Consider the following 24,933-nt stretch of genomic DNA (forward strand, 5'->3'; position numbering starts at 1 on the left):
GTGGCGGAGGGCTGCAGTTTGGCACGGACGCGCATCACAACGCAACCTGTGCCGGCAGGAGGCATGGTGGTGCTTTTAGCGGTCCCTGCGTGTCTGTGAGTAAGAATCGCACTGAGACCACTATGAGTACGTGCCAGGGAAGCGAGAAACTACGGGGAAGGGGGTGGGAATGACGGGGAAGTCGCCCACAACGCCATCCGCTCTAGAGCCTCAGCGACAGAAACACGCGGAGGAAAAGGAGAAGCAGAAAAGCCAAAGAACAGCGAAAAAAAATAGAGTGAAGGACTCAACAGGGAAACGACTCGAGAGACGCAGAGGGGGAGAGGGAGAGAACGCGCAGCATACCGCTCATCCCCACCACCACTGTTTGCACACATACGTGACTGAGTGCAGCTATCCACATCGAGTTAGCGCTAGGTGAGGAAAAGAGCGTTGAGGGATGCAAGACACCAACAGCAACAACAGCAGAGAACGAGAAAGTGAAGCGTGTGCGTGAATGTAGGTGGACGAGCCCGTCACGCAGCACCAGCGTCGACACCTGCGCCCAGAACGACCAATAGAACAAGAGCTCAAAGAAAGAGACAATAGAGACGGTGTACGTAGACATTGAGGGAAGGATCAGATGATGTTGTACGTGAGAGGAAGAAGGTCAGGGGTAGAGTGTTGAAGGGAGGGCACAAAAAACAAAGGGTGTGGGCGACACACATGCACGCACACACAAGCGCCGAAACAGAAAGAGGTAGCGCTCTGCCATCGCCCAGAAACAAACTGTGACTGTCGACACCTCAGGCAGAAGCGGACGTGGGTGCAGCGCAGTTGGCCTCAAAGGGATGAAAAAAAAAAAAAACGGTAAGTCGCTCGTGAAGGAGGAATTATGGACTTCCTTTCCCGCCCCTCCGTCCGTCTCTACTTCGTCTCTCCAGCCACAAAGAGCCTCCTTCCCCTGCCTTTCAGGCCCACGCCAACACTAACACCGATACACCTGCGAAGGCACATGCACCCCTCTCCCTTCCACACGTGCACAGGTGACGAGGCCAAGTCTCAGACATGCATCGTACGCCGTAGCTCTTGATGACCGCGCCTGTATCGTCGCTGGCGTTGCCCTCCTCCTTTTTTCCGCACCACCCCCTGCTGCGCCGCCAAGGATACGGCGACAATTGCATGTTGGAGTGAGCTCTGCTCCCGCAGGAAGAGGCTGTCGGCGTTTAAGGGCTAGAGATCGTCCATAGGCTTGCCTTGGTGGGTGTGGAGGTGATTGGTCGAAAGGAAAGTAACGGTGTACACTAATCTGACGACAAGGTGGCATCAGCCACATTCGCGATGAACGAAAGAGCCAGCATGTCGTCATCCGCAAGGGTACCACAGGCGCGCTCGTGCAGCCACACCTGAAAGGCATCCAAGGACCACAGTGAGTGCAGCGCAGGCACCGCCTGATCCCCTAAGTGCGTATCGCCGAGAGATGCGGTGTACTGAGCACCAAGTTTTGTGAAAAGCCGCACAAGAGGAGTGAGGAAAAGGTGCGAGAGCCGCGGATGTTGATGAATGCAGGTTAGTGAGCGCCACAGCTCTCCGTTGCCTACGGTGGCGTCACACGAAATGCCAAGACAGTCTCCACCCTGGTCCTCTTTCTTCTGGTTTTCGACAGATCTGCTGAGCGCGTTAACGCGCTCCAGCTGAGCAACGAGATGGCTTAGTCGTTGTCGCTCCTCTGCGCTCTCGCGCCTTGCCTCTTCTGTCCTGACCTGCGTCGCGGCGGCGTCTAGCTCCACCTGCAGCCTTGCATATCGCGCCTTCTGTGCGGCAAACGTGACGGCCGCCAGGTGCTCGCTCAACCCCTGTTCCGTCGACTTTGCGTGGGTCAGCTCCTGGAGACGTGAGCGCGACGCAGCCTCGAGGCGGCTTAGCTCTGTCATGAAACTCTGCAGCCCCTCCGACGCGGCATCCTGTGCCGACGGGCACACGCCAGAGGAAGCAGAGTTCATGCTCGCATCAGTGCTCAGCACACGGCGCGGCCATGCACAGGTAGTGGGTTGGGTGATGCACTGGGTAAAGAAGCGTGCGTGCGCAGACGGCTCTGTGTCTCTCGTACTCCCGAGGAAGGCCTGCACGGTTGGGAGGCTCAACAGGTAGAGGGGGAGCTGCAAACGACGGGAAATCACAGCAACAGACAACAACAAAAGGCAGAGCAGCGGTGCATGGAAAACGGAATAGCAGCAGTCTGGGGATGTCAAGAGAAAACACGGCAAATAGGGCGGACTCTTCGCGCAGGCTTCGGTGAGTTCATGCGACTGCAGGGTGTCGAGGGAAGCAGGGAGGAGAGGGAGGCGATGGCGGTGGTACGAGTAGTAGTCAGACGAAGAGAGAGCGACTTACAAAGAACGTCCATGTCAGACGTCAGCATAGCAGCCCCCCCCCGTCGCGCGAGAGCTGTGAAAGGGAGAAAAAATAGAGTCGAAGAACAGCAGTTGGCAGCGTCTCTACGCACAGGGCACACCTCTCCACAGTTCCCTGCCTTGGACAAATCGCCTGTGCTTGTCCCACTTTGGAAGGGGCCTCTTCTTTGACATTCTTTTCCTTGTCTCCCTCAGTGTATTGAGAATTAGGCACACACACACACACACACGCGCGAGAAGGAATGCACCATCGCCATGTCACGGCAATCCCCATCGGTGCGAGCGTGCTCGTTTATGTGTAGATGCGCCTTCAGCGGAATACATTACGTCCCACACGTAGCGGTCAGACACTTGGCTCGGCAACAAAGTAACAAGCGACAGAGCAGGCGTCAGTGCGCCAAGAGAATCGGATGGACAGTGCAGGACGCGAGAGAGAACAGGCAAGGATCCCCACTGTGTGCGTCCTCCCAGACGTTGTACAAGCCTCTGTCCACCGCCGAGCTCTACATCAGAGAGTTCCAAACTGGGAAAAAAAAAGGTGAAGTGATGGCGGTGGCAGTGACAAGAACGAAGAGGGAGTGGCGGTGACGGTGGCGGCGAGGAATTGGAGGAAGGACAAGAAGAGAGGCACAAGGCGACAGAGCAGACAACCGCGCCATGATTCCTCAGCAGAGCGCAAAACTAAAAAGGAAAGGGGGTAAATGGGCCCACGGACTCCCAGCTTTCACCAGTGAATAAGCGCGGGTGGTTCACTGCTCATTCGGACCACGACACGGCCTCAGGGACGATTACAGGCGTAGTCCTGGCAGAAACTCAGCAGTGGCACTGTAGTGCCCCATCATCATCGCGTTCCGTACGCGCTGCTTGCCAACCTCCGTAATCCCTAGCCCAGGCACTTGCCACTGCCGCGACGCCCGGGTGACGGGGGGTAGAGAAGCCCCGCGACGGTCGAGGCGGAGGGAGGCGGTAGTGACACGCGTGTCCTCGCAGCTGGTCACTGCAGCCGCCCAGCGCTTGCCCAGCTGCCGCGTACGCTGTGTCATGTATGGACAATCCGCAGCGCACTGAAACGGACACCGCTCCTGGGCCATCAAGTCGATCTTGTTCAATTCAGTGACACCCTCCTTGACATCTGCCTTGCCCCCTTTCCGGGGCTCAAAGGCGGCCTCGGCAGGGACTGATCGGCAAGGAAGAGAAATGAAGTACGGAATCCCCATCGCCTCCACCGCACGTGCCTCCTCACGGTGCAGGAAGGCGCGCCGCACGTGCTCGGCATGCATCAGTCGAAAAAATGCTTCTCGCTGCAGCAGTGGCTGAGCTTCAGCACGGTGCAACTGCACCAATGATCTGCGCACCGACAGCGCCGCCAGCTCAAGAGATTTGCGAGCCTCCTTCTCCTCAGTGACAGTGTCATTCAGTGTATCCCGCAAAATCTGCAACTGCCACTGCTGAGCCTGCTGCGCCTCAGCCTGAGCATGCGTGTTTCGTGAGGCTTGCAGAACGGCGCAGGACGCGGCAATATCAAGGCATACACCGTGGTGGAGGATCATATCGGCGAAGAGCTCCGCCGCTTCCTTTAGAAGGAGCGTGCGTTGTCGCGTCTCCTGCGCTTGGACTTGTCGCACACGCCTGGCGAGGTGCTCCGCGCTCCTGCGCAACGCTTCCTCTTGCGGCGACGAAACGCCACGGCTACTATCAGGAATGTCGCTAACTGAAATATCCGCGAGACTGCCGGCATGAGACGTGTCCAAGGTGTGTCTCACAGCCGGGTCACGGCCATTATCACTACCGTTTCCTTTCCCTAACGGACGCACCACGCGAAGACATGGCAAGCTGTGCTGCGGCTGCCACTGCTGATATAAAACTTTCGGGTCACTTCTTCGCGTCAGGACAGGGGACGCCAAGGAGAGCGCGGGTGGTGCCTTGGAGTACCCTCTGCGACGCATCACTGCTGCTCCGCCTTCTGCTGCCCGATCACGCTTGCGCTTCCTAGGAAACGGAACTGCGTAAAGAAGCAGCGACAGCAGTAGAAGCGGTAGAAAGGGGGGTTCAGTGTTATCGGGCAGGGCACGTGTGGTTTCGTGCTCTGCCTCGCTACATTCGCTCGCTGTAGAGCGGTGAAAGAGACGATGAATAGAAGCACAGGATATACATGGCACGGGAACGGCGGCCGTCAGCAACGAGTTGCAGACATAAAAAAACTGGAGATGAAGAGCGGGAGGGTTGGAGGGAGCCATCAGTGAAGGGGTAAAGGGGAAGCGATGGTGAAGACACCATAGGCAAGGAAATCAAAGGCAGCGGAGAGGAAACGGTAGAGTGACACTGGGTGGGGTGGGGGACAGCGATTCTGGTGGGCAGAGTCATGTAACCGGCCAGGCTCCCTCTTCGCTAAGCAGGGCGTGCGAGCAGCTGCATCGTGCACCTTTCCTTCTGTTGTCTGCACTGCGTATCGTGATAGGGAGGGCGCTAACAATCGACCCTCTCTCCCTCCTGCATGCGTGGGCACGGTTGCGTACCTCTTCTAACGTTAGTGCACACCTGCCTTCACTTCCTGGTGGATTACAGACGCAGACAGGGACCCGTCAAGAACGCCCTTCACATAGCGCACAAGAGTTTCACAAACGCCTCCAGAGTAAGGTGGGCATCCGCCCCAGTGCTGGTGGTGGGGGCGGTGGTCGGATCAACAGTGGTTGCCTTCGCAGCCAGGAGGCGGTGCAGTGCGTGTCCCTCTCCTACACTCAGCCGTTGCGCTTGAACGTTCCACGCGATACGCTCGAGATGTACGGCATCAATCGGAAGCGTATCGGGCTCCAACTCACCTGGTGAGGCGGCAGCACGGCAAAAGCTACGATAGATGGCTTCGATGGAGCCATACAGGAAAGCGGCCCCCGCATCACTCGTAAGGGAACGGTGGTGCAGTGAAGGCGCTGCGCTTGTGCTGCTCTCAGTGGCAGAGCTTGTGAGAGTGAGGGGTGCCGTGTTCGGTGTGGGCCCTTTGCGACCCGCAAACGGCCTCGTCGATGCGTTCCCTACACCGTCCCGGCTGCAGTGCGTTAATGCCACTTTCGGCTGTCTCTCACCGCCACACAAGACGTCAATGATGGCGTGCACCTCACTTAGTGTGGGACCTGCGTACATCGAGTCCTGGTGACGGTGGCTTTGCTTTGCCGAAGCAGAGCCTGTCGAGAGCGACGCGTGAGGTGGCCATGGGCGCCCCGTCACGCTCTCATACGCTGTCTTCACTTGTGAAACGGACAGATGGGTTGCGGTGGTGCCAGAGTCCTGCTCCGACACGGACGACGGTGCCGGAAATAAGCTCAGGAGAAGTGGCCGGAGCTGTGCGGTAGCAATGTACCCTTTTCCTTTGACATCCCACGAACCAAAGAGCTCGTTGGCCTGTTGTTTTTTGGCCGCCAGTAGCGCACACAGAAAGGACTGGGAGTCTTTCATCAGAATCGAACGGGTCTCTCCGTCGCGGTAGTGGTTAAACTGCATGAGAGGACGTCTCGCCTTCTATCTGGGGCGCTCCGCACGCCTGCGCCGACGCCCCTCCCCGCGCGCGCGCGCGTGGTTTAGCTGTGGTTGTGTGTTTAGAGCCTCCTGGCCTCTCCCCGACGCGCAGTTGCGCGTGACCGCGACAGACTAAAAAATGAAAAACAAGAGGATAACAGCGGTGGTAAAAGGAGAGGAGGGGGGAGGTAAAGGATGATACTGAGGGCGGGAGCGATAGAAAGGGGGGTGCACAGCAGCGCAGAAGGCCAAGGAGGGGGGAAAGTATCCACAATACGAGGGTTGCCATCGCTAGCAGAAGACGCATGAAAAGGGTTTGCACGTGCGGGATTCCGCTACACCATTGAGGACCACTCGCCTTTTCCGCTTTTCGATCCTGTGTTGGCGCGTACACCGACACGCCCACCTAACACCCACCAACCACCTACGCGTCATCGCGTCCAGGGGCATGCGGCAGCCAGTGCTCCTTTCCCCGCTCAACGAGCGCTGGCGCAGAACAATAACAAGAGCAGAGGTACGCGTGCATCTTAGCTGTGCTGTTCGCCTCTGCTCTTCTAGTCTCTCTCTCTTTAAAGGTAAAATGAGGAAAAGGCCAACAAGCCACCGCCTCTGAAGGATCGACGCATGCGTCGCTCTGCTTTGTTATTTGGAAGATGCACTGCGGCAGCTGGTCACGGATGCACAGAAACACCCACGGCACACGCATCAGAGTGCCAAAGTGCTCGTGAAAACCCCCAACCTAACACGGGCGCACGGACGCCCAACACGTGTAAAGAAAGAGATATGCGTGCAGGGGCACATCTTCACCTCTCTTCACACACTTCTCTGCCATCCGGCACAGCCATGCCGCTTCCGTAGGTGGAAGCCCGTCGCCGTACGCCTGCCTTGCGAGCAGCCATGCAACGTCCCCCCCCCCCCACCCACCCACCCACCCACCCACTCACTCAAGTGAAAAAGAGAGACAAAAATGCGAGTTCAGGAATGACGCACCACCCCAACAGCGACAGAGAAAGCCAATAGAGTAGTCCCTCGCCATTAGCGCGCGCACGTCAGTTGTCTTGCCTTCTTATTATTGTCTTCGGCTTGGTACTCGCTTGCGAATCCCTCGAGCGGATCGTCTCACGTTCCTCATGCAGCTTCCGCTACGCCCGTTCGTGACTCGCCGTCCAAAGGTACGCCACCCACGAGGAAAGCAGCGTGAGCTCTTCGGCTGTCAGCAGCGTCTCACACACGCGGTACAGCGTCTCAGTGTCCTGAAGCTTGACGCATGACACTATCACCTGACCCAGAGCTGTCTGGCGCAAGTTTGCATCCGTCTCCAGCTCGCTAACACTGTTCGCAAGGATGCTCCGCAGGCATGACTCACCGTCGTGGGCACGGCAGCGCCGCAGCACCTGTACCAGCAAGTCCTCGCTGGTCGGCTGCATCGTGTGACTGGCTATCACGGCCGCCTGCACCCACGCCGCAACACAGTCTCGCTTCTCCAAGAGCCGCTGCACCGCCGCCTGTGCGCCGAGGGTGACAGCGTTGTAGTCAGGTCCGAGGAACTCTTGCTGCCCTGCCACAATTGACTCGGAGAGCTCCACATCGTTGATGCGGCTCGATGGAGCTGCCCCTGTCGCCACCCATGCAAGGCGTGCCATGGCATTGCACCGGCTGCGGTGTTTGAGCTGGTCCTCCCCGTACGGGATGTAGGGTGGACTGGCCTGCCCCTCAGCGGTGAGGGCATCATAACGACCTGGATCGGCGAGCCACAGCAGGTGCGGTGCCTGTGCTTCTAGGAAGCTGTTCCGCCGAGCACGTGCGTCAGGACAACCAGGCAGCACGGCAGGCAGGCTGAGCAGCTCCCACTCGCGGCGCTGCTCCCAGAGCGTTTGAAGCGCGGCGTCGAGGACAAGGGAGTTCTGCTGGCAGTAGGACTGAAGTCGCTCGTACTGCTCCGGGCAACTGGCGGGGTCGTCGATTGGCGTGGAGAGCGCAAAGGTCATTAGGATCGGCATTGCATCGAAGCGCAGTGCCAACGTCTCGCACACGCGCAGAACGCGAAGACCAACTTCGACGCAGCCGCGAGATGCAGCGGGGGCACCGTACGGGTAGCCAACCGGACCATTGAGAAACGGCTCGCGGAGGAGGGTGTTCGTCACAACTGAAGAGACAAAACGGCTGTCGTGGTGAGGGTTGTTGGTCAGGAAGAAGTACAGCAGGTAGGTGACCACGTCGAGCATGTCGCACTTTTGAAGTGCGAGCGAGGACAATGTGGCGGCGCTCGCCAAACGAGCTGCGGCGTCGACGGCATTGGCGTTACTGTCGGTACCGGCGTTCATGTTGCTCGACGCTACATCGCAGACGTCTGCCAGAGTGTTCGAAAGGTGCACACACGCCTGTGAGAAGCACAAGGCGATACCGCGCACGGGGTCGCTGGAGCCGGTCCACATGCACGACAAGACGCCTTTTGGAATTTCGTACACGCTCCTCGTCTCCTCACGCGATTCCATAATCGACTGCGCAACCACCACATAGATGCACCCCGCCGCGTAGCACTCCGCAAACTTTTCTTCCAGAGGCAGCGAGACGGTCTGCCGCACCTCGGACAGGTACACCCCAACGAAGCAGAGCAGCCGAGCGAGGTTCGACGGGTCTGCAAAGCACACCTCAGCGGCTGTCAACCCTTGCACACTGCCTTCAAGACCGGTAGAGGCACCACCCAGTGCCGCCTTCTGCTCTGCCCGAATGGCATCCGCCACGGCAACAATGGCGCGTCGCATAATCTGCTGGCAGCGCTCAATCTGCTCCGTGCTTTTCACCAGTCGCGACGCCGCCTGCGCGCCAGACGCGTCGTTACTGCCGTCCTGAGTGGCGTCATGACGATAGGGCCGGCGTGGTAACAAGTAGGCGCCGTCGCAGCCGCCACTCGGCGCTACTCCGAGCATGTCGCTCAAAGGAGGGAGAACTCGGTGCGTCACACTATCTGGATCGGAGCTCAAAGACTGCTGAGCCTGCAACCCCACATTCTGCATGCTGCGCAGCGCACACAACGATACGAGCGCCTCTTGCACCGACATCATCTGCGCAATGGTGGCTTGCGAGAGCTGCTTGCGTACTTCCTCGTGCCGAAGGACAGCCATGAGAAAACAGCGATGCGCCTGCTGCTGGCACGTGAGCTGGCGCGTGACGCGCTGTACAATGTTCTTATCCTCAGTGTTTAGATTTCGACGTGCCCAGTTGCCGGTGCCAACGCCGCTGCTGTTGCCTCTATTGCCACTGCCCTGCCACCGAGGGTAATGCGAGTCCGATGAGGAAGAGAGCGACTCGCTCGCGTAAAGCACCGCACTGTCCAGAGAAAGCGTCGGGTCAGTGCGAACAGCATCCAGGATGCTCTTCAGCTCCGACTCGCCAGAGTCATCGCCGTCGTGCAGACGTCTGGGGCCGTCACTGCTGGCCACGGGCACCATGCGGGCCGCCAGGGCATCTCTCACGGTAAGGTGTGGACCGCGAGCATCGAGGGTGACGAGACTACCGTCTTCTCGCAACAGCGAGACCACAGCCTGCTCAAGGTGGGCAAAGCAGATGGTGTCCTCGCTGGAGCACGGCTGTCGAACCCCCACCTGGTTGTTCACACGCAACACATACGCCCCAATGCTAATGAGAACCACGCAGTGGGTGTCGTCAGAAAAAAGCTTAACGTGGTGGGACGGCAGGCGAGCGGCGGAGCTGACGACGTCTGCGACGGCGTTCAGCACTACATAGTTCACAACCTTTCCGAGAGAGGCATCCAGCGTCACGAGCCACAGCGCTGGCAGCGGGTGCGCCGAGCTGCTGCGGACGTAGTAAAGCACGCACACCTTGTGCTGGCTCTCCGTGCAGGCAACGACGCGGCCGCTGCGGCCCAGCGACGAGGGAAGCGATGTGGCCCACTTAATTGAAATGCGCGGCCGCGGTGCTGTCCCTGCCACCAGTGGCGGCACCGGGCTGAAATCCAACAGAAACACCTCACCCAAAGCGCTAATCGCCACCACCTGATCAGGGTAGTGGTAACGTAGTTGCACATGCGTAAAGGCAAGAGGGCTATCACCACGCTGGCCGCGGTCGACAGCCGAAAGTGGCCACACAGAAGATACATTTGCTGCGCCACCAGGGCCTGTCCAGCCGCCCTGACGATCGCTACTCGTACCATTACCGCTGGCGACCAAGGACTTGAGTGAATGCCACAGCCAACTGGACACGTTTGCGGAAGCGCTGGGGCGCCCTGTCTGTGCGTCTTCGTTCAACAACTGCTGCTGCCCCTCTTCCTCGGCGGTGTATGGGGGCGGCGTGGCCGGGCACCCTTCGACGTCACCACTGTTCCTGCGCTGGAGCAAGTTGTCGCGCCCCCCGCGCACCCAGCGAAAGGACGCCGGGTCGCGCCGGTCAAACCTCATTGTCGTGTGGGTGCCATCGTATTTGAGATCCACAACGAGCACCCCGGCCGTTGTCCCCAGCACTGTCACAATCACCGCTTCCGCATTGACCCAGCGCCGCGCGCAGACAAAACTTGAAGCCATCATCGCAGCGTCGTCCTCGTCGATCATTTGCACCTCAATGCTGTGGTCCAGACTAGCTATGGCGCCGCGCTCGCTGCAAAAGGCGAGGGACTCCTCCTCCCCACCCATCTCGCTCACAAACATCGGCAGTCCCTCCGTGGCAGCTGCAAAGTACGGTATCTCTGCAAGCCGTGGCGCCGCCGTCCGCCACCCTGGCCGGCTTACGTTCCACAGGCGCAGAAGTTTCGTATTTTCGTCAACCATCCAGCACAGGTGCGCGCCAGCACCAGAGAGAAAGCTCGAGACGGGTATCGTGCGTCCATTGGCGGCGTCGAAGACCACCGCCCCGTCGAGAGAAGTCGGTGATGCCTCCGTGAGTCCGCTGTCCGCCTCGGTGACGCGCTTGTAGACGTAGGGCGCTGCTGCACTGCTCGTCACGGTCAGCCGCTGCGTCCGTGGCACCTTTGCTGGTGGCGCAAAGAACATCTCTGGGTCGCAGAAGAAGACAGGAAGAGGAGCAGCCGAAATGCAGAGCAGGTAAAGGAGAAGAAGAAAAAACACAGCTGTGAAGTCTGTCACACACCCGAGTGTGCATTGATGTGTGCAAGTGTGGAAAGGCGCGCACAAGGGAGGGTGAGTGGGGGAGAGATGTGGAAGAGGAAGGGGCGATGATCGTAAGGAGGAGGGAGGGCAGGGCATGAAAAGAAAATCTACGCGGCATCGAGCGGCGGTGACGTGTAGAGAACGAAAGGAGAGGCACGCAGCGGGGAAAGGGAAGTCAGGGGGGGAGAAAACATTACCTGCTGGCCGATGCGCGAGACTGCTCGACGCGCGCATGGCTCAGGTGGGAGAAAGGGAGGGGCTGGCCGGCTAACTTTCTTGCGCGCCTGTTCTCCCCGCCCCCCCCCTCTGGGAGTTTCTCGCCGCTGTAAAATTAGAGCGAGTGGGTCCGCGTAGATGAACAACACGGTGAGATGGATGAAGGGGCGGTGTACGCTGCGATCATCGATGACAGAAAACGTGCTGTGCTGTAACGCACCCCCCCCCAGCCCTCCACAAACATGAAGGTAACACACACACACACACGCACGTATACACTCACTCATTTATCGAGTTCACAAGCGCAGCTCGAGCCCCTCCTCTCCATCTCTAGAGGAACCATGGCGGGGCGATCTGTCTTGGACCTCCATCGCCACAACAAAATACGCACAGGAAAGTAAAACGAGAGACATCACTCTCTATGTAAAGCTGCGCCGAACAACGGCGCGCCTGTGGTACCAGCGGGGAAGCGACACTAACGCGTGTGTGGAGGCACCTACACATGCGTCGACAAAGGTCCTTACGAGAAGTTCTCATTCTCGTCTGAACGCATATCCTTCAGCATACGCACCAGCGGTAGCGTCCAGCGCTCATCCAGGCTTCGACTCAGTAGCACTTCCTGTAGTCTCGGCGCGTCCTCTGTCGGGTTAAACGCGTCCACATTATCCCACTCGAGTGGGCAGCACAAGTAGGACGTGCCGGGATGCACGCAAAATGGAAGCTTCAGCAGGTGATCACGGCGCGTACTAACGTGCTCGTCCAGGCGTGGATACAAGAGAAGAAGCTGCACGGCATGCAGGATATCAGTGGCTTCCTGTTCCGAGCCGAGAGCACGCAGGTAAACTGACCAGTCTAGAACGCTACCTTGCTGGAAGTGAAGGTGCTGCTGGAACCGGTTCAAGGCATCGCGGCGGCCAAGCTTCAGCACCGCCAAGGTAGCGTCATGGACGATACAGGCCGCCTTGGTGTGATGCTGAATGTTGTTGGGGTTGTCGCTTGAGGACGTCACGAAGAGCCCAGTGAAGGCGCGGTCAACCTGCGTGCGCAGAATGTGGCGGATGGTTGGGTGGACGAGGCGGTGGTTTGCAAGATCGGCTACGATGGTGCTGCGGAGTGTCTTGGGTGCCACGACAGCCAAGTACCCCACCAAGGCCGTTCGCTCGTCGTTGGTCATTAGCCTGGCCCGCCTGTCGCACACCCACAGGTGAATACCACGTCGACCCGAGAAGACGGGCAGTACGTACTTGAAGCCAAAGTCGTCCCGCAGAACGGTGTGGAGCACATGTGCCGCGCACGACATCCACGCCCAGCAGTAGGCACAGACACTCTTGCCGGTGCAGCACGACCGCACGTTGTCATAGTCTGACATGTCGATATCAAACACGAGCTCCCGCTCCACTGGAAAAACGTTGGCGAGGCCCTGCTTCTGGTTGGGGCGAATGTTGTACACGGCGCCCACGTCGATCTTCTCTGGGAAGCAGCGCAACAGCTCGGCGCGCAGCTCCTCGGCACTTCGGTAGCTCCGGAAACGAGTGAAAATGTCGCCGATGAGGGTGAAGCAGAACTCGCGGCGGGCAAGGTAGCCCTCCGCTGCAGCAGCCCCCTTCCCATCCAGCCACTCCTTATCATCCTCAGCGCCAGAAGCACCTGTCGCAGCAGCACCTGGGTCGGCCTTGATGCACAGTGTCCGGTCCACTCCCTCTCCTCTGTCGTCCCCAGACACCGTCGACCGCTCGACTTTGACAGCCACGATGGGGGTGCCCGGGATAAGAGGTGGCTGGTTAAGCCGGTATGACAGCCATTGGGTGACTAGTTCAACGGGGTAGACGTGCGCATAAAACTCGCGCAGCGAGTTTTCGTTGATGGCCTGCATCACGGCAACCCAAACCCACGTTTGTACAAGCACAGATCCAAGACTACACGCGCGGAGAGAGAAGCGCAAGAGCAAGAGCAGTTGAATGGGAGTGATGGTGCTGGCGATGTCTGTGATGACGAGATACCCTTTTGGGCAACGTGATTTTGCCTATGTAGTCGCTTCTCTCTCTCTCTCGCCCTGCCGATTATGTGCGTTTTTCTCTACGGTGGTTTTGCGAGTCAGCGAGACGCAGTGCGACTTGGTAACGAAACAAACGAAACGAAAGACAGACTGCTCACCGCTGAAGGCATTTGTGGCGCTGTTCGTGTATTGGCTCGTCTCGGCGCACCCACTATGCCTTGCTTCTTTTCGATTGCTCTCTCTCTCTCTCTCGCTGCGCTGCCTTCTCCGTTTCGACTTGGCTACTCTGGACTGCCAACCTGAGACCCTACTCCCTTTTCTCTTCTGCACGCGCGCAGCTCGCCGCGTACCAGTGTAACACACCCAAAGACCATCCACCATACGCATGCGCGAACATAGTCAAGTCCATGTGGCAGCAGAAGAAGTGCAGAGAAAGGGATCGAGAGAAGTTGTGTAGTGAGTCATATATACGCACGAACGGGGGGGGGGGGGGGGGTACGGTCATCGTGAAGTTCTCGTGTAAAGCGAGCCCTCCTCCTTCCCCTCCCCCTCCTCCTCCTCCTCCCCCTAGGATGTGCGTGGCTGGAGTCAGCCCATAGATGATGTGCGGAGAAGCTCAGAGAACGGTAAAACGACAGTGGGGAGGGGGAAGGGGAAAGAAATCGTCCCAAGTTGCAGTCTGCACAGAGAGAGGGGGACAGGGGTAGAGAAATCAGGAAGTACGTGCGTCGTTGCTCGTGCAGGAGCGCGGGGGCGGGGGGTCTTCCTCTCGGCAATATGTATGTCCATCGGCAACTGTAGAAGTAACGCGACAAGGCTTGGAAGCGAGAGGGGGCGAGCAATGAAGGGCCGCAGTACATGCGTCCTTGCGGAACTGGGTTTTCTCTGTCTGCTGTGGTGCAAAGCCCTGGGCGGACACTCGAGCTTCTCTTCTGCTATACGTACCTATACATTCAGAGCAAGAGAGTGAGACAGTAGCCCGTGTACAGATAAGGAAGAAGCCAACAGGACCAACCAAGCAAAACAGCTCGAACATTCCCCATAACGCCACAATGCATCACCGAACAACAACAGAATAAGACAGCACTGAAAAAAGACACACACACACACACAGAGAGAGAGAGAGAGAAGCGCTCCAACGGCACTGATGTGGTGTTGCTCACTCGCTCTCGATCCAACAGAAAGAGAAACAAACGAGGAGCAAAAGGCAGATACGCAACCGAAAGGGGAAAGCCGAAGAGTGACTGGTGTACATCGCCGTCTCTGCATCCACGGGTGCCTGAGCGGCCGAAGAAGAACGAAGATCAAAAAACGTTGAAGGAAGGAAAAGTAAGAGAGAGAGACCGCGAGGCATACAGGCACAGACGCGCATGCGCCGTTGGCCAGGCAGGGGTACACGTGCGCGCCAGAAGGGTATCGAGTGAAGTAGTGGCAAGAGATGGTAGGAGCATGTGGGCTTCCACTACTCTGGCATTCACCCTCCCCGCCCCCGCCTTTCAGACGCCGCTGCTAACGAAAGTTCATCGGGGCCTTCTTGGACACGTCGCACAGCACGCGTTCCTTGTAGAGGGCCCATTTGTACACCTTATCGTAGTTGGCAAACACATCCCGGTAGCCCGCGTACTTGCGGTGAATGTGGTCGCGCATGCGTTGAAGCACCGCGCCAACCAACGCTCTGTCCGCTGCACGCGGAAGCAGCACATAGAGCGAGGAGGCTTGCTGAGCAATCACGGTACCCTTGTGACGCCTGAAGAGGGAGCTGTCGCCACCATCGTCAGGCGTAGAAGTAGTGACATTGTGCGAGCATTCGGGTACCGCGCCACATCTTCCACCTGGGCTACATGGGGCAGTAGGCTGGGCCAGGGTGTTCTGCCAGTACGATGCCGTCCACTTCGCATCAATCGAAGTTACGTGGTCGGGGTCCTCATTGAGGTAGGCGAGATCACCACAATAGTCACCGGGTCTTAGCTGCGCTATCTCCATCCTGTCCGTCGCCGGCAGCGGCGGCATTGGCGGGCAGACGCCAGTGGCCGGCGTCAACGCACGCACGAGCCGATCCCGCTCGCCCAAGAGCCGCTTCTGATCCTGCGACCAGACACGGCGAACCACGGAGAGGCCGCCGCTCAGAATGAAGTAGATAGCGCACTCCGTCACTGGAGTGAGGCCTTCACGAAACAGCACCGTCTGAGTTGGAACACGAATAGGAATCAAGTTCCGTGCCGCCTCCTCTAGAAGAGATGCAATACCCGGAACAGCAGGCTCTGCCGCAGCCGCGGCAGCCTCCACCACTGTAGCAGCTACGTGATCGTGAGGTCGCGATTCCCTCGGTGTCCGACCTTCACCACTGCCGGTCGTGTGCGCCGTCCGCGAAGCGGGGTCATCAGGGTCGAAAAGCTGAACGCTCAGGTTGTGCATGAGAAATTGCCGCTGCGCGCGGAGCACCGCCTCATTGGCGCGGCCGCACACTCGCCGCAAGCGCACCGCCACCTCAGCAGGTCGGCCCTTGGAACTCACCAGCAGCAGCCTACTGCTCTCAGATGTCACATACTGCGCCGCAGGCGGCAAAGCAGCCCAGATCAAAGCGTAGCCCATGGCATCTCCCGGTTGAAGCTCGTAGCTCTGCCACCGCAACGTCTCGGTTGAGTCCTCCATTGGACCGCGTTCGCGAGGCCACTCGAGGCGGCAGTGTCCACTCAGCAACACTAACGCGAAAGCTTCGCCGCCATCCTCGACACCGTCGTCGTCGCCCAGAGAAAAGAGCGGCGCGGTAGTGACGCGGGTGGTTGGTAGTCTTGCCACCCCTGTCAAAGACTGCAGCGGTGAGGCCCCCATACTGCGCCTGTTTTCCTTGTTCGCCGTGATGGGCGAGTGTGCAGAGCCGATGTTGGTACGAACGCCATCTGTAAACCCCGACGGCAGCGACGGCGGCTCACCGCGGCGCATTTGCTCCCTGAAGCACTTGAACAGGTGCGCTGCCGGCACCGTCCAAATTAGCTGGGAGCGCTCATGCTCCTCCTCCTCCTCCTCCAGCACCTGCGGTACATGCGACGACGACGGCAGTGAGCGCCATGGAAGCTTTTCAGCACAGGTTGTTGTCACCTCCGCAGCGGCAACACCGGCGTAACTTGACAAGTGAGTGGCCTGATCAACAGAACATTTCCGCAGGAGAACAGTGCCGGCGCCTGTCACCTCCATCACTTCCATTGTCTCTGCCAGCATCAGCAAGTCGTCATCAAGCAGTGGTGCGAAGAGAGGGAGAGATCGAAGCAGGCGCAGCGAAAGGTGAATGTCCTCCTCGGTGCGATACGCAATGGGTAGCTGCAGTGACTGCTGAACGCGGCGCCACTCGTGCATGCTCCGAGAACACTCAACTGGGTGCGGCGTAGACGGCGCGAGTGGCAGCTGATCCTCCTCGCGCACATCAGGTGAGGACACCAGAGCTCCAAGCTTCGCTTCAGTCGAAAGCGACTTGACAGTTTGCGACATGGTTGCCGGTATGCGTGAGGACGGCTGCCAACGAGTGACCGCAGAGCGGGTCTGGGGTGGCGAGATCTTCATGGCAGAAGAAGCACCGGTGCGAGATGACACCAGCCGGTCTGATGCCTGTCGTGTGACCTTGGTCTGCGGGTTGGCGGGCTCAGGAGGATGAATACCCAGCAGTTGCGGGAGCGGCGGCAGCGCAGCCACCTGCTCCGCCACCGTGAGGTCGCTCAGCATCGGCATCTCAGGTGCGTGTGACGTGCGAGTCGCACCATAGCTTTGTTTGAGGGTCTCTTCGTTCCGCGTTGAGTTTCGCCGAACGAGAGGAACCGCACAAAGTCGCCTGAGAAGGAGTTCGTCGGTGTCCGTGGCTCCACGGATGTGCTTGTGACTGCTGCACGAGAAAAGAAGTGATACACACATAGTGAGCAAATCAGGAAAGGAAGGGGCAAGGGATGGAATGAAGCACACATGTGCGGTAGAACGGAGCGATGCATGTACGATGTAAAGCACCAGGCAAAGCGGTGAGAGACATAGAGGTGAAGGTGAGGAGGAGGAAGGAGGAGGGAGGAGGAGGAGAGAAATGCATAGAAGAGATGACGAGGATGACGTGAAAGCGAGAGATGAACCGAGAGACTCTTCCACAACAACAAGGCTTGAGTAAAACACGCCTTCTACGCTGTCATGACAATACGCCGAACCCCCAAAGGGTTGTGCAATACCGTGTTCTCGGCACATGCAGCAATGTACCCGCATTTAGAAATAAAAGCAACAACACCAATGCACCCTGCGTCGATGCATGCGCGCACGTGTGCGTGGCCTGAATGGATTCCGTTGGTTTGATGTGTATCAGATAGGAGCCCAGCTCCATCATTGAGGTCAGAAAAAAAGGCTCTTATTTTTTTCCCCCTTTGCTTCCCCTCGGCTGAGCGTAGTGGATTGGGGAACGAAGAAACATGCTCTCCTTGCAAGTCGTGCGTTGTCTAGCGACTCTCTCTCTCTCCGGCGTACTTCTGCAGTCCACTTGTTTACATCTCGCTCGACTCGCTTTTCCTCTTGTAGCACTGCTGCTTCGAAACCCCCTACACACACACGCTAGCTCAGCCTACTGTCAGTAAATTACCGCAGTAAAATGCATGCAAAATTATTTACTCAGGAGAAGACTAACACAGGATCACATACATATCGGCGTTTTAATTTTCTTCTTGCTGCTCCTGTCATGCTGCCGATGGTGTGAGGCGTATTATTCCTCGTGAGGTGTACTGCACTGGCTAGTAGCCTTTGCGTGTGTGCGTGTGTGTGCCGCAAGACCAGACTAAATCATGGGAGGAAACCACTGACTCCGAGGTAGGCGCTCGCGCTCGCAGTAACCCTTCTTGACATTTCGATCCACACCAGAAGGCCCTGTCAATAGAAAAAGGGGGGGCCACTGCTCCAATAGAGAAGGATCACAGGAATAGAAGTGTCCTCACCAGCTGGGAGAAGAGGCAGGAAATTACCGCTTGACCGAGAAGACGACACACATCACCACGCACACAAACATAAAGGAGAGAACGTCAGGGAGGACACTCGCAGCATCCCTTCGCCTCCCCCAAACGAAAACAAGAGAAACGAAGAAGCACGTGAAAGAAGGTCACCCCCCCCCCTGTGCAGGCCTTACCAAAGATGAGGGGAGAAGGAGAGAGAGAGAGTTCCGCAGGGGGGGTGCCGAAGGAGGATGGCTCGTGTAGGGGTGCACAAAAAGTACCTGAACTCGAAGAGCCCCACCACCGCCATCACCCCCACCCCTAAAAGGAAACCCACAAACAAACAGGCAGAGAAAAAGAAGGGAGGATACAGCACAGGAGAAGAAAAGACCAAAGAGCAGAAAGCCCGGGGAGGTACCCTACACCTGTGCCGCCCTGAGCACGAGGTGTGACTTCATGTAGCGCACCGAGTAAAAACTCCTACATACATAGCGAAGAAGAGAGGAAGGAGGCAGTGGCAGGGGAGAACAACAGCAGTGAAGCATCTCGAAAAGGTGCCGAACTCGGTAAATACGCCATCTCACTCCGCCAGATGTGAAACGAGCCCCCCCAAAAAAAAAGCAAAAGGCGAATGAAGGAATTTTGTCTTCTGCGGTAAAGATGTCTGCACCGTGAATGCATAGGCGCTCCGAGTCGCAGCCTTCGTCCTGTCGGCTACGTCCTGCAGGGATCCTGGTCCCCCCTCGTTTCCTCTCCAGGAGGCAGAGCGTTAAGAGGTTTATTAAAGATCAGTTGACACACACACACACGGCGCAACAGGTCAGCCCTACAATCTTTCCGCATACTCTCATCGATCGGATACACTCATGAAGAGGGAGGGTAGAGCAGCACTGACTTATTACCTTGCGACTGCGGGTCGTAGAGAGCTCACACACACACACACACAGAGCGAGAGAGAGAGGAGGGAAGAACAGAAAATGGAGACACTATTATTGACGCGTGGACGCTCGGCAGTCCACTGGAAGAGAGTTGAACCAATTAAACGGCGAGCGGTAAACCCTTCTCCCGGAGGTCGCATAGAAGCGGAGGTAATAAAAAAAAATACGCCGCAATGCCGCAGACACCCTCTGGTCAGAACCTCTTCGTTTATTCTTTTGAGATTTATTAGTTTCCTCAGCGTATCCCTTCTCATATAAAAGGAGAGCTCAAAGGCCACACCAGACGCGTCCCACCCACCCGCGGCCTGTCGCAGGCGCATCGCGCCCAGTGACGCAGCACCAGACACACGCCCTACAGCAATGCGCCGACTCAGCTGGGCACGGCTCCGGCCTCACATTCTACACACACCCACGGCACACGCCGCCTCACAGGCGCGCCTGCCATGCCGGTCGTCACCTGATGCACCCCCACTCGGGGTGGCTCAGGCCCCCCACCAATAGGCCAGTCAGGGCCGGGCGGGATGCACTCGAGCCACGCTGGCACTCGGCCTGCGGTGGGGGGAGGGGATACAAGCGTGCTCACCGTCGCCCGGCGCTCCGACGCAACGCCGCTCGGGGCCTCACCGCCGGCATCCGCAGCGATGCATCGCGCTGACCTCCACACGCCGCGAATGCTGGACTCTGGGATGCCACGCACTGAAGTGTTTCCCCCCGCCAACAGGACATGGTAATAATGAAAGGAAGGACACAAAAAGTTGAATGAAGTCGAAGGGGGGAGGAGAACACGGCCAGGAGAATGATGGGCACACACATACACACACACACACACGTAGCCACACACAGAGAGAGTCGAAGTTGCCCATCCAAGCACGAGTTCCGCACGGCATCGCGACGAGCATCCGTGAACAGTAAAGAAAAGGAAGAGAAAAAAACCCTGAAATGGGCATGAAGTCAAATCTGTGGAGACCCCCTCCCCCAACCCCCACGCACACACCCGTGAAGGGGGAACAAAAAGGAGTGACGAAGAGGACTTCAACTTTAGCGTCCAGACTTCAGAGGCGTGTAGGACGGCGGACGCGGTGCCAGAGGAAACTACCGAGAGCCCGGTAAGAGATCTTCGTCGGTGGCCGCGAGAGAAAAGAGACTCTGACCACCGCCGCCAGGATGCGCACTGACGCCATCCGAAGTGGCGGCAGAATCGGAGCCATTCCTGCCGCTGCGGGCCTCGGCAGACGCATCAGCGGTGGAGCCACCGCCGTCGTTGGGCAAAACAGCATCTTGGATGTGCTGACCCATGCCCGTCAGCACGCCCCACAGCTGATGCATCGCTGTTGCCGCTGTGCCGCGGCTCAACGGCGGTTCCTCTCCTTCCTCACTCTCTTCGTCATGACCGTACATATCGTCCAAGATGCCGCCATAGACGTCCAGCTCCGCTCCCTCCCCGCGTGCTGCACGTGCGAGACGCTCCCGCAGCTGACGGTAGTACACCGTCAGCACCACAAGTCCAGCTAGCAAGAGTACAAGAATCACGAGGAGCACCGCCTCCCTTACGCGAGAGCCACCTTTTCCGTCACCTCTACCACTCGATGGATCGCACGGACGCGGCGTCACGGGGGGCAGTGGTGAGGCACTTGGTGTGCAGTTAGCGTACTCGGGTATAAGGACGTAGACGCCATCTTGTGTCTTCGTGGTGGCGTTGCAGTCCAGCCAGCGCACAACGTAGGACTCGACAGTGCACTCAGTGCAGTTCATAATGATCGGCTCCGGCGGCACGTAGCCACCAATGCAGCTGAAGCTATCCGTGCGCAAGGTGTAGTACACCCACCGCGTCGTTACGTTGGGGTCATCGCAGGTCGTCTCCACCTTTAAGTAACTGTCCTTTGTGCAAAGTGGACACGCGTAGGCAGAGCGCCACCGGAGGACAACCTCACCATCGCTCTCGCCGACGTACACCAGTGTGCCGAAGCGCGGCTCATCATTTTCCATACTGCACTGCAGTTCAATATACGCCGCGGTGTACGGTCTTACATAGTAGTCCCAGTTGCCTCCGAGGAAGCTGAACCTGTCCAACGCAGCCAGGCTTCCCTGCTCGGTGATCATGTAGAGATGTCGGCCCAGTCCAAGGTGCTGAACCGCGTCGCCAAAATGCCGACCGTTGGTGGGTGTTGTGCGCTGACACACGTACGCGCTGGAAGAGCTGTTGCGGCCGCGTACCGACGGCACGCACAATCGATCACGCGTGACCGGAGTGGCCGCAGTGTCGCTCTCGGAGGTGGTCCGGGCATCCGCCACGGGGAGCGGATCACATGGAGAGAAGTAAAAGCGCGTTATACTGGCCTCGTCAGCCTCCTCGATCGTCATGTTCGACAAGGACGTGTTCATTCCAGGTATGTTCCCCAGTGTTGTGTTCAAGACGACGTCGCGCAGATCGCTGAAGTTGTACAGCATATGATTTCTTTCGAAGACGCAAGCGGAGCTGCAGCCCGTGTGGTCGGCGTTTGCGATCGTGCTGCTCGGGCATCGAGTGCACGCCGTGAAGCCGTAGCCGGGGGTGTAGGTGTTCTTCACGCAGGCCTCGCACACCTCCGCGCGTGCTGAGGGTTGTATAGTACCAGGAGAGCATGGGGTCATTTTCGACGCGCGTGCTGGGCAGCTGAACCCAGCACGGCAAGGCTGGCACTTCGCCACACCGCCGGCCATATCGCCAAACACTTCCAGCGCTACAATTACGACGGAGATCGGGTTCGAGGTGTAGGCGAGCTCCTCCACGATCCAGCTTAAGCGGTGACGCAAGCCTGGCAAGTTCGGGTCAGCGTCACTGGCGGGAAGCGCTGTATCGACGTAATACGGCACCACAAGAGAATAAAACCCTAAGTCACTCAACGGTGGTAGTCTCGCAAAGGTATGGATCGGGTAGTCAGTGACTTCGTCCACGACGAGTCGGACGCTCATTGTTGTTCGCCAATCTATCTTGTCCACGAATTTGCCGTCAGAGTCGACGTACGCGAAGGTGACGTTCACCCAGCCGTCCTCCTCGGCGTTGAAGGTGTAGTTTAGGGTGGCCAGCGAGTAGGTGCAATTGGCCGAGCGCAGCTGCCGAATGCCGACCAGCGTGTTGTCCTCATCATCGAACGGAAACGCCACAAGCTCGAACCCTTTCCCTTGCTCCAAGTGGCAGATCCTAGCAGAGCCACTGCAATGAAAGTACGACAACGAAGTCCCCGATAGCGCCGTCACATTACCGCCGAGGTCGTCAAAGCCACTGCGGTACGACAACGTGGGTATGGCGGCCGTTCCCAGTGGACACAACTTGCATTCCTCGCCGAGAAGGTACTCGCCCGGAGGACAACTGACGCACGCACCTCTACCTTGACCGCCTGCATGCCGCATGCCCGGCAGGCAAGCCGCACACTCGACCTTGGTCGTCATCGGTCTACTGCCCTCCTCTTCAACACAGTTTGCGCCTTCGTACTTGACCCAGCTACGCACTCGCGTGTTGTCGCTCAGACAGCTGCCGTACTGCGCAATGTAGTCGCTCGCCGCGCACACGCGCATGGGAGTGCATTCTGTAGCACCCGCAGGCGATGAGGTACGTGCGGGACACGCGAGGCACTGCGTATCGTGTGCTGACCGGTATGTGTTCCGTGGACAGCGTACACACTCAGAGGCACCACTACCACCAACACCCTCCGTGGTCGTCCAGTAGCCTGAAGGACAGCTGATGCACTGCATATCCGCCACTGTCTTCCGCGTACCTCTGATGACAATGTTGCGCAACAACGCCCGATCATTCACGCCGGTGAGCTCCTCACCGTAGGGAGGACCAGTGCTGTCCTTGATGTACTGGAACTGGATCTTGGTATGACCCTGAGGTAGTTTTATGGACGCGTGATACCAGTCTCGGTGCACCCCTGTGGCGAAAAAGCGGTTTCTGCCGATAATTTGGTCTGGGTTTCTGACAAGGGAGAAGTTCAGGCGCAGCTGAAGCCCGTCATACGCCTCTTCAGACGAAATCGAATAATCGAACTCAAGCACACCGGCGCTCTCCGTGACAACAGTGAAGAAGTCCAGAGTGGACTCCACTGACTCATCGATCGTGCCCCAGGGAGTCAAAGGGCGGCCCTCCGTGGGCTGCAATCCCGAAGAGAGCACCGTCCCATAAGTGTCCTCCACAGCGCTCCACGCCGCGCACGGCTCCGGGCTGCAGTAGGCCATTAACATCTCCGGCAACGGGTCGAAGTTTACGTAGCGGGTTGTGTAGGAGGAAAAGGTGCCAGCGGGGCATGCAGCACATTCAAGCGTCGCTGGGTTGAGGTGATAACCATCTACGCAGTTGTAGCAAGAAGTTGTGCGCGGAGGTGGCACGACAAGATCCCCAGGTTCGCAATTCACGTCACTAGGGAGGTAGGACAGAACGGTCAGCTTGCCTGTCCGCTGATCACAGGGCGAGTAGAAGTACGTGATGTCCTCGGCCGTACATGGGCGGCCTGCAGCACCGCACGACACACTCACCAGCAACAGCACTGCCACTGCTGACACAGCCCGAGTCGCTGATCTCCTCCCCAGAAGGCCCGCCACGGGGCCTCGTCTCCCCCTTTGCTGCATCTGTCGGCGACAGTCCAAATCGTGAGTAAACGTGGGTAGGCGGAGCAACGAGAAAAAGGGGAGAGCGATGGAAACGCCGCCGTGTGTCTTTGTTTTTGCAATTACCCCTTCAGCAGAAAGAGGGAGTCGAACACGTGCCCTTCACCACCAGAGCAACCGAAGCCCGGACCGACCGACCGACCGAGAGGGGGGAGGGGGCGCGGAGGGGACGGCGGGAAGAGCGAAGAAGAACGAAAGAAGAAAAAATGAGGGCCGAGGAAAAGAAGAGCGGAGCCGTTTGTCTGATGCCGTGACAGCAAGAGAATAAAGTGTGTCTCACCCTATATGCGGGGGGAGGGTGAGGGAGGGGGGGGGGGGAGGAGCAGGACTCGACCAACGCACACAACGATACTCACCGAGAAGCAAACAAACTAAAAGAGCGCCCACAACACGCTCGCCAGCAGCCGGTGCGGAAACAGACTCAGCAAAAGAGAAAACACGTCAAGTCTGGAAAACTGGCACACGGCGACACTCCGAGAAGAGTATGCGAGAGAAGGCACGGGAGAGACTCGCGCGTGGGGGGGGGGGTTATCTTGAGCACACGACACACAGCGAGAACTTCACCTCGTCGTTGAGACACTGTAACGCTTCCTATAAAGTTCCTCCAAATAAGTGAAACAATGCAACGAAGGAGAATGTGCAGGTCGAGGGAGGAAAGTGGGCAACTTGACCTGCACATCTATCGCCAGGTTGTCCCGATACCGAAACCCTCGTCACGCAGGCCCACACTCGCGAAGAGAGAGGGGAGGGGACGAATAAAGGGAAGGAAAAGCGAGCCGAGTCACGCGTCCAAAGCAACAAGTAGTGTGCTGCGCATGGAAAGCTGTGCATGCGAGGACGTGCATGTGATGTGACACAGCATGTGCAGCAGAGAGAGAGAGAGTCCATCGAGGCCCACCGTGCAGCACCCCAGGAAAGGAAACAAAAAGAGCAAAAAAGGGGGGAGCGTGAGAGAGGCAGCAGACCGGGATAAGGGTACATCGAGGGCGTAAGAAGCACTTGAGGGACAGCGAGGTGCAGTCTTCAGAGGAACAGAAAACACGCGACACCCCGCACGTGTTCGCCAAAAATTCGTCACCCTCACCTTCGTGATCATCACAAGTGTGATCCCCACCATCGTCAACGAGACGCCGCATCCCACACCGTACGGCGAAGAACGAAACGGAG

General features: G+C 58.2%; 7 protein-coding genes across 7 annotated transcripts; all 7 read right to left on the reverse strand.

Moving 5' to 3' along the window:
* Positions 1 to 1,283: 1,283 nt before the first annotated feature.
* On the reverse strand, positions 1,284 to 1,982 carry LBRM_22_0330 (hypothetical protein, unknown function; the record flags this gene model as incomplete). The annotated part of the gene is made up of 1 exon (XM_001564902.1): positions 1,284 to 1,982. The coding sequence occupies one exon, from the start codon at positions 1,980 to 1,982 to the stop codon at positions 1,284 to 1,286; it is 699 nt and encodes a 232-aa protein (XP_001564952.1).
* Positions 1,983 to 3,181: 1,199 nt separating this feature from the next.
* Positions 3,182 to 4,339, reverse strand: LBRM_22_0340 (conserved hypothetical protein; the record flags this gene model as incomplete). Its single annotated transcript, XM_001564903.1, has 1 exon — positions 3,182 to 4,339. One exon carries the CDS (start codon positions 4,337 to 4,339, stop codon positions 3,182 to 3,184), a length of 1,158 nt encoding a protein of 385 aa, XP_001564953.1.
* Positions 4,340 to 4,988: 649 nt separating this feature from the next.
* LBRM_22_0350 (hypothetical protein, unknown function) lies at positions 4,989 to 5,888 on the reverse strand (the record flags this gene model as incomplete). The annotated part of the gene is made up of 1 exon (XM_001564904.2): positions 4,989 to 5,888. One exon carries the CDS (start codon positions 5,886 to 5,888, stop codon positions 4,989 to 4,991), a length of 900 nt encoding a protein of 299 aa, XP_001564954.1.
* A 1,157-nt stretch (positions 5,889 to 7,045) lies between these two features.
* LBRM_22_0360 (conserved hypothetical protein) lies at positions 7,046 to 11,122 on the reverse strand (the record flags this gene model as incomplete). Its single annotated transcript, XM_001564905.1, has 1 exon — positions 7,046 to 11,122. One exon carries the CDS (start codon positions 11,120 to 11,122, stop codon positions 7,046 to 7,048), a length of 4,077 nt encoding a protein of 1,358 aa, XP_001564955.1.
* Positions 11,123 to 11,762: 640 nt separating this feature from the next.
* LBRM_22_0370 (putative DNA primase small subunit) lies at positions 11,763 to 13,115 on the reverse strand (the record flags this gene model as incomplete). Its single annotated transcript, XM_001564906.1, has 1 exon — positions 11,763 to 13,115. One exon carries the CDS (start codon positions 13,113 to 13,115, stop codon positions 11,763 to 11,765), a length of 1,353 nt encoding a protein of 450 aa, XP_001564956.1.
* A 1,632-nt stretch (positions 13,116 to 14,747) lies between these two features.
* On the reverse strand, positions 14,748 to 16,961 carry LBRM_22_0380 (conserved hypothetical protein; the record flags this gene model as incomplete). The annotated part of the gene is made up of 1 exon (XM_001564907.2): positions 14,748 to 16,961. One exon carries the CDS (start codon positions 16,959 to 16,961, stop codon positions 14,748 to 14,750), a length of 2,214 nt encoding a protein of 737 aa, XP_001564957.2.
* Positions 16,962 to 20,214: 3,253 nt separating this feature from the next.
* On the reverse strand, positions 20,215 to 23,727 carry LBRM_22_0390 (conserved hypothetical protein; the record flags this gene model as incomplete). Its single annotated transcript, XM_001564908.1, has 1 exon — positions 20,215 to 23,727. The coding sequence occupies one exon, from the start codon at positions 23,725 to 23,727 to the stop codon at positions 20,215 to 20,217; it is 3,513 nt and encodes a 1,170-aa protein (XP_001564958.1).
* Positions 23,728 to 24,933: the final 1,206 nt, after the last annotated feature.

The sequence above is a fragment of the Leishmania braziliensis genome, chromosome 22 (assembly GCF_000002845.2).
Source record: "Leishmania braziliensis MHOM/BR/75/M2904 complete genome, chromosome 22".
NCBI lineage: Eukaryota > Euglenozoa > Kinetoplastea > Trypanosomatida > Trypanosomatidae > Leishmania > Leishmania braziliensis.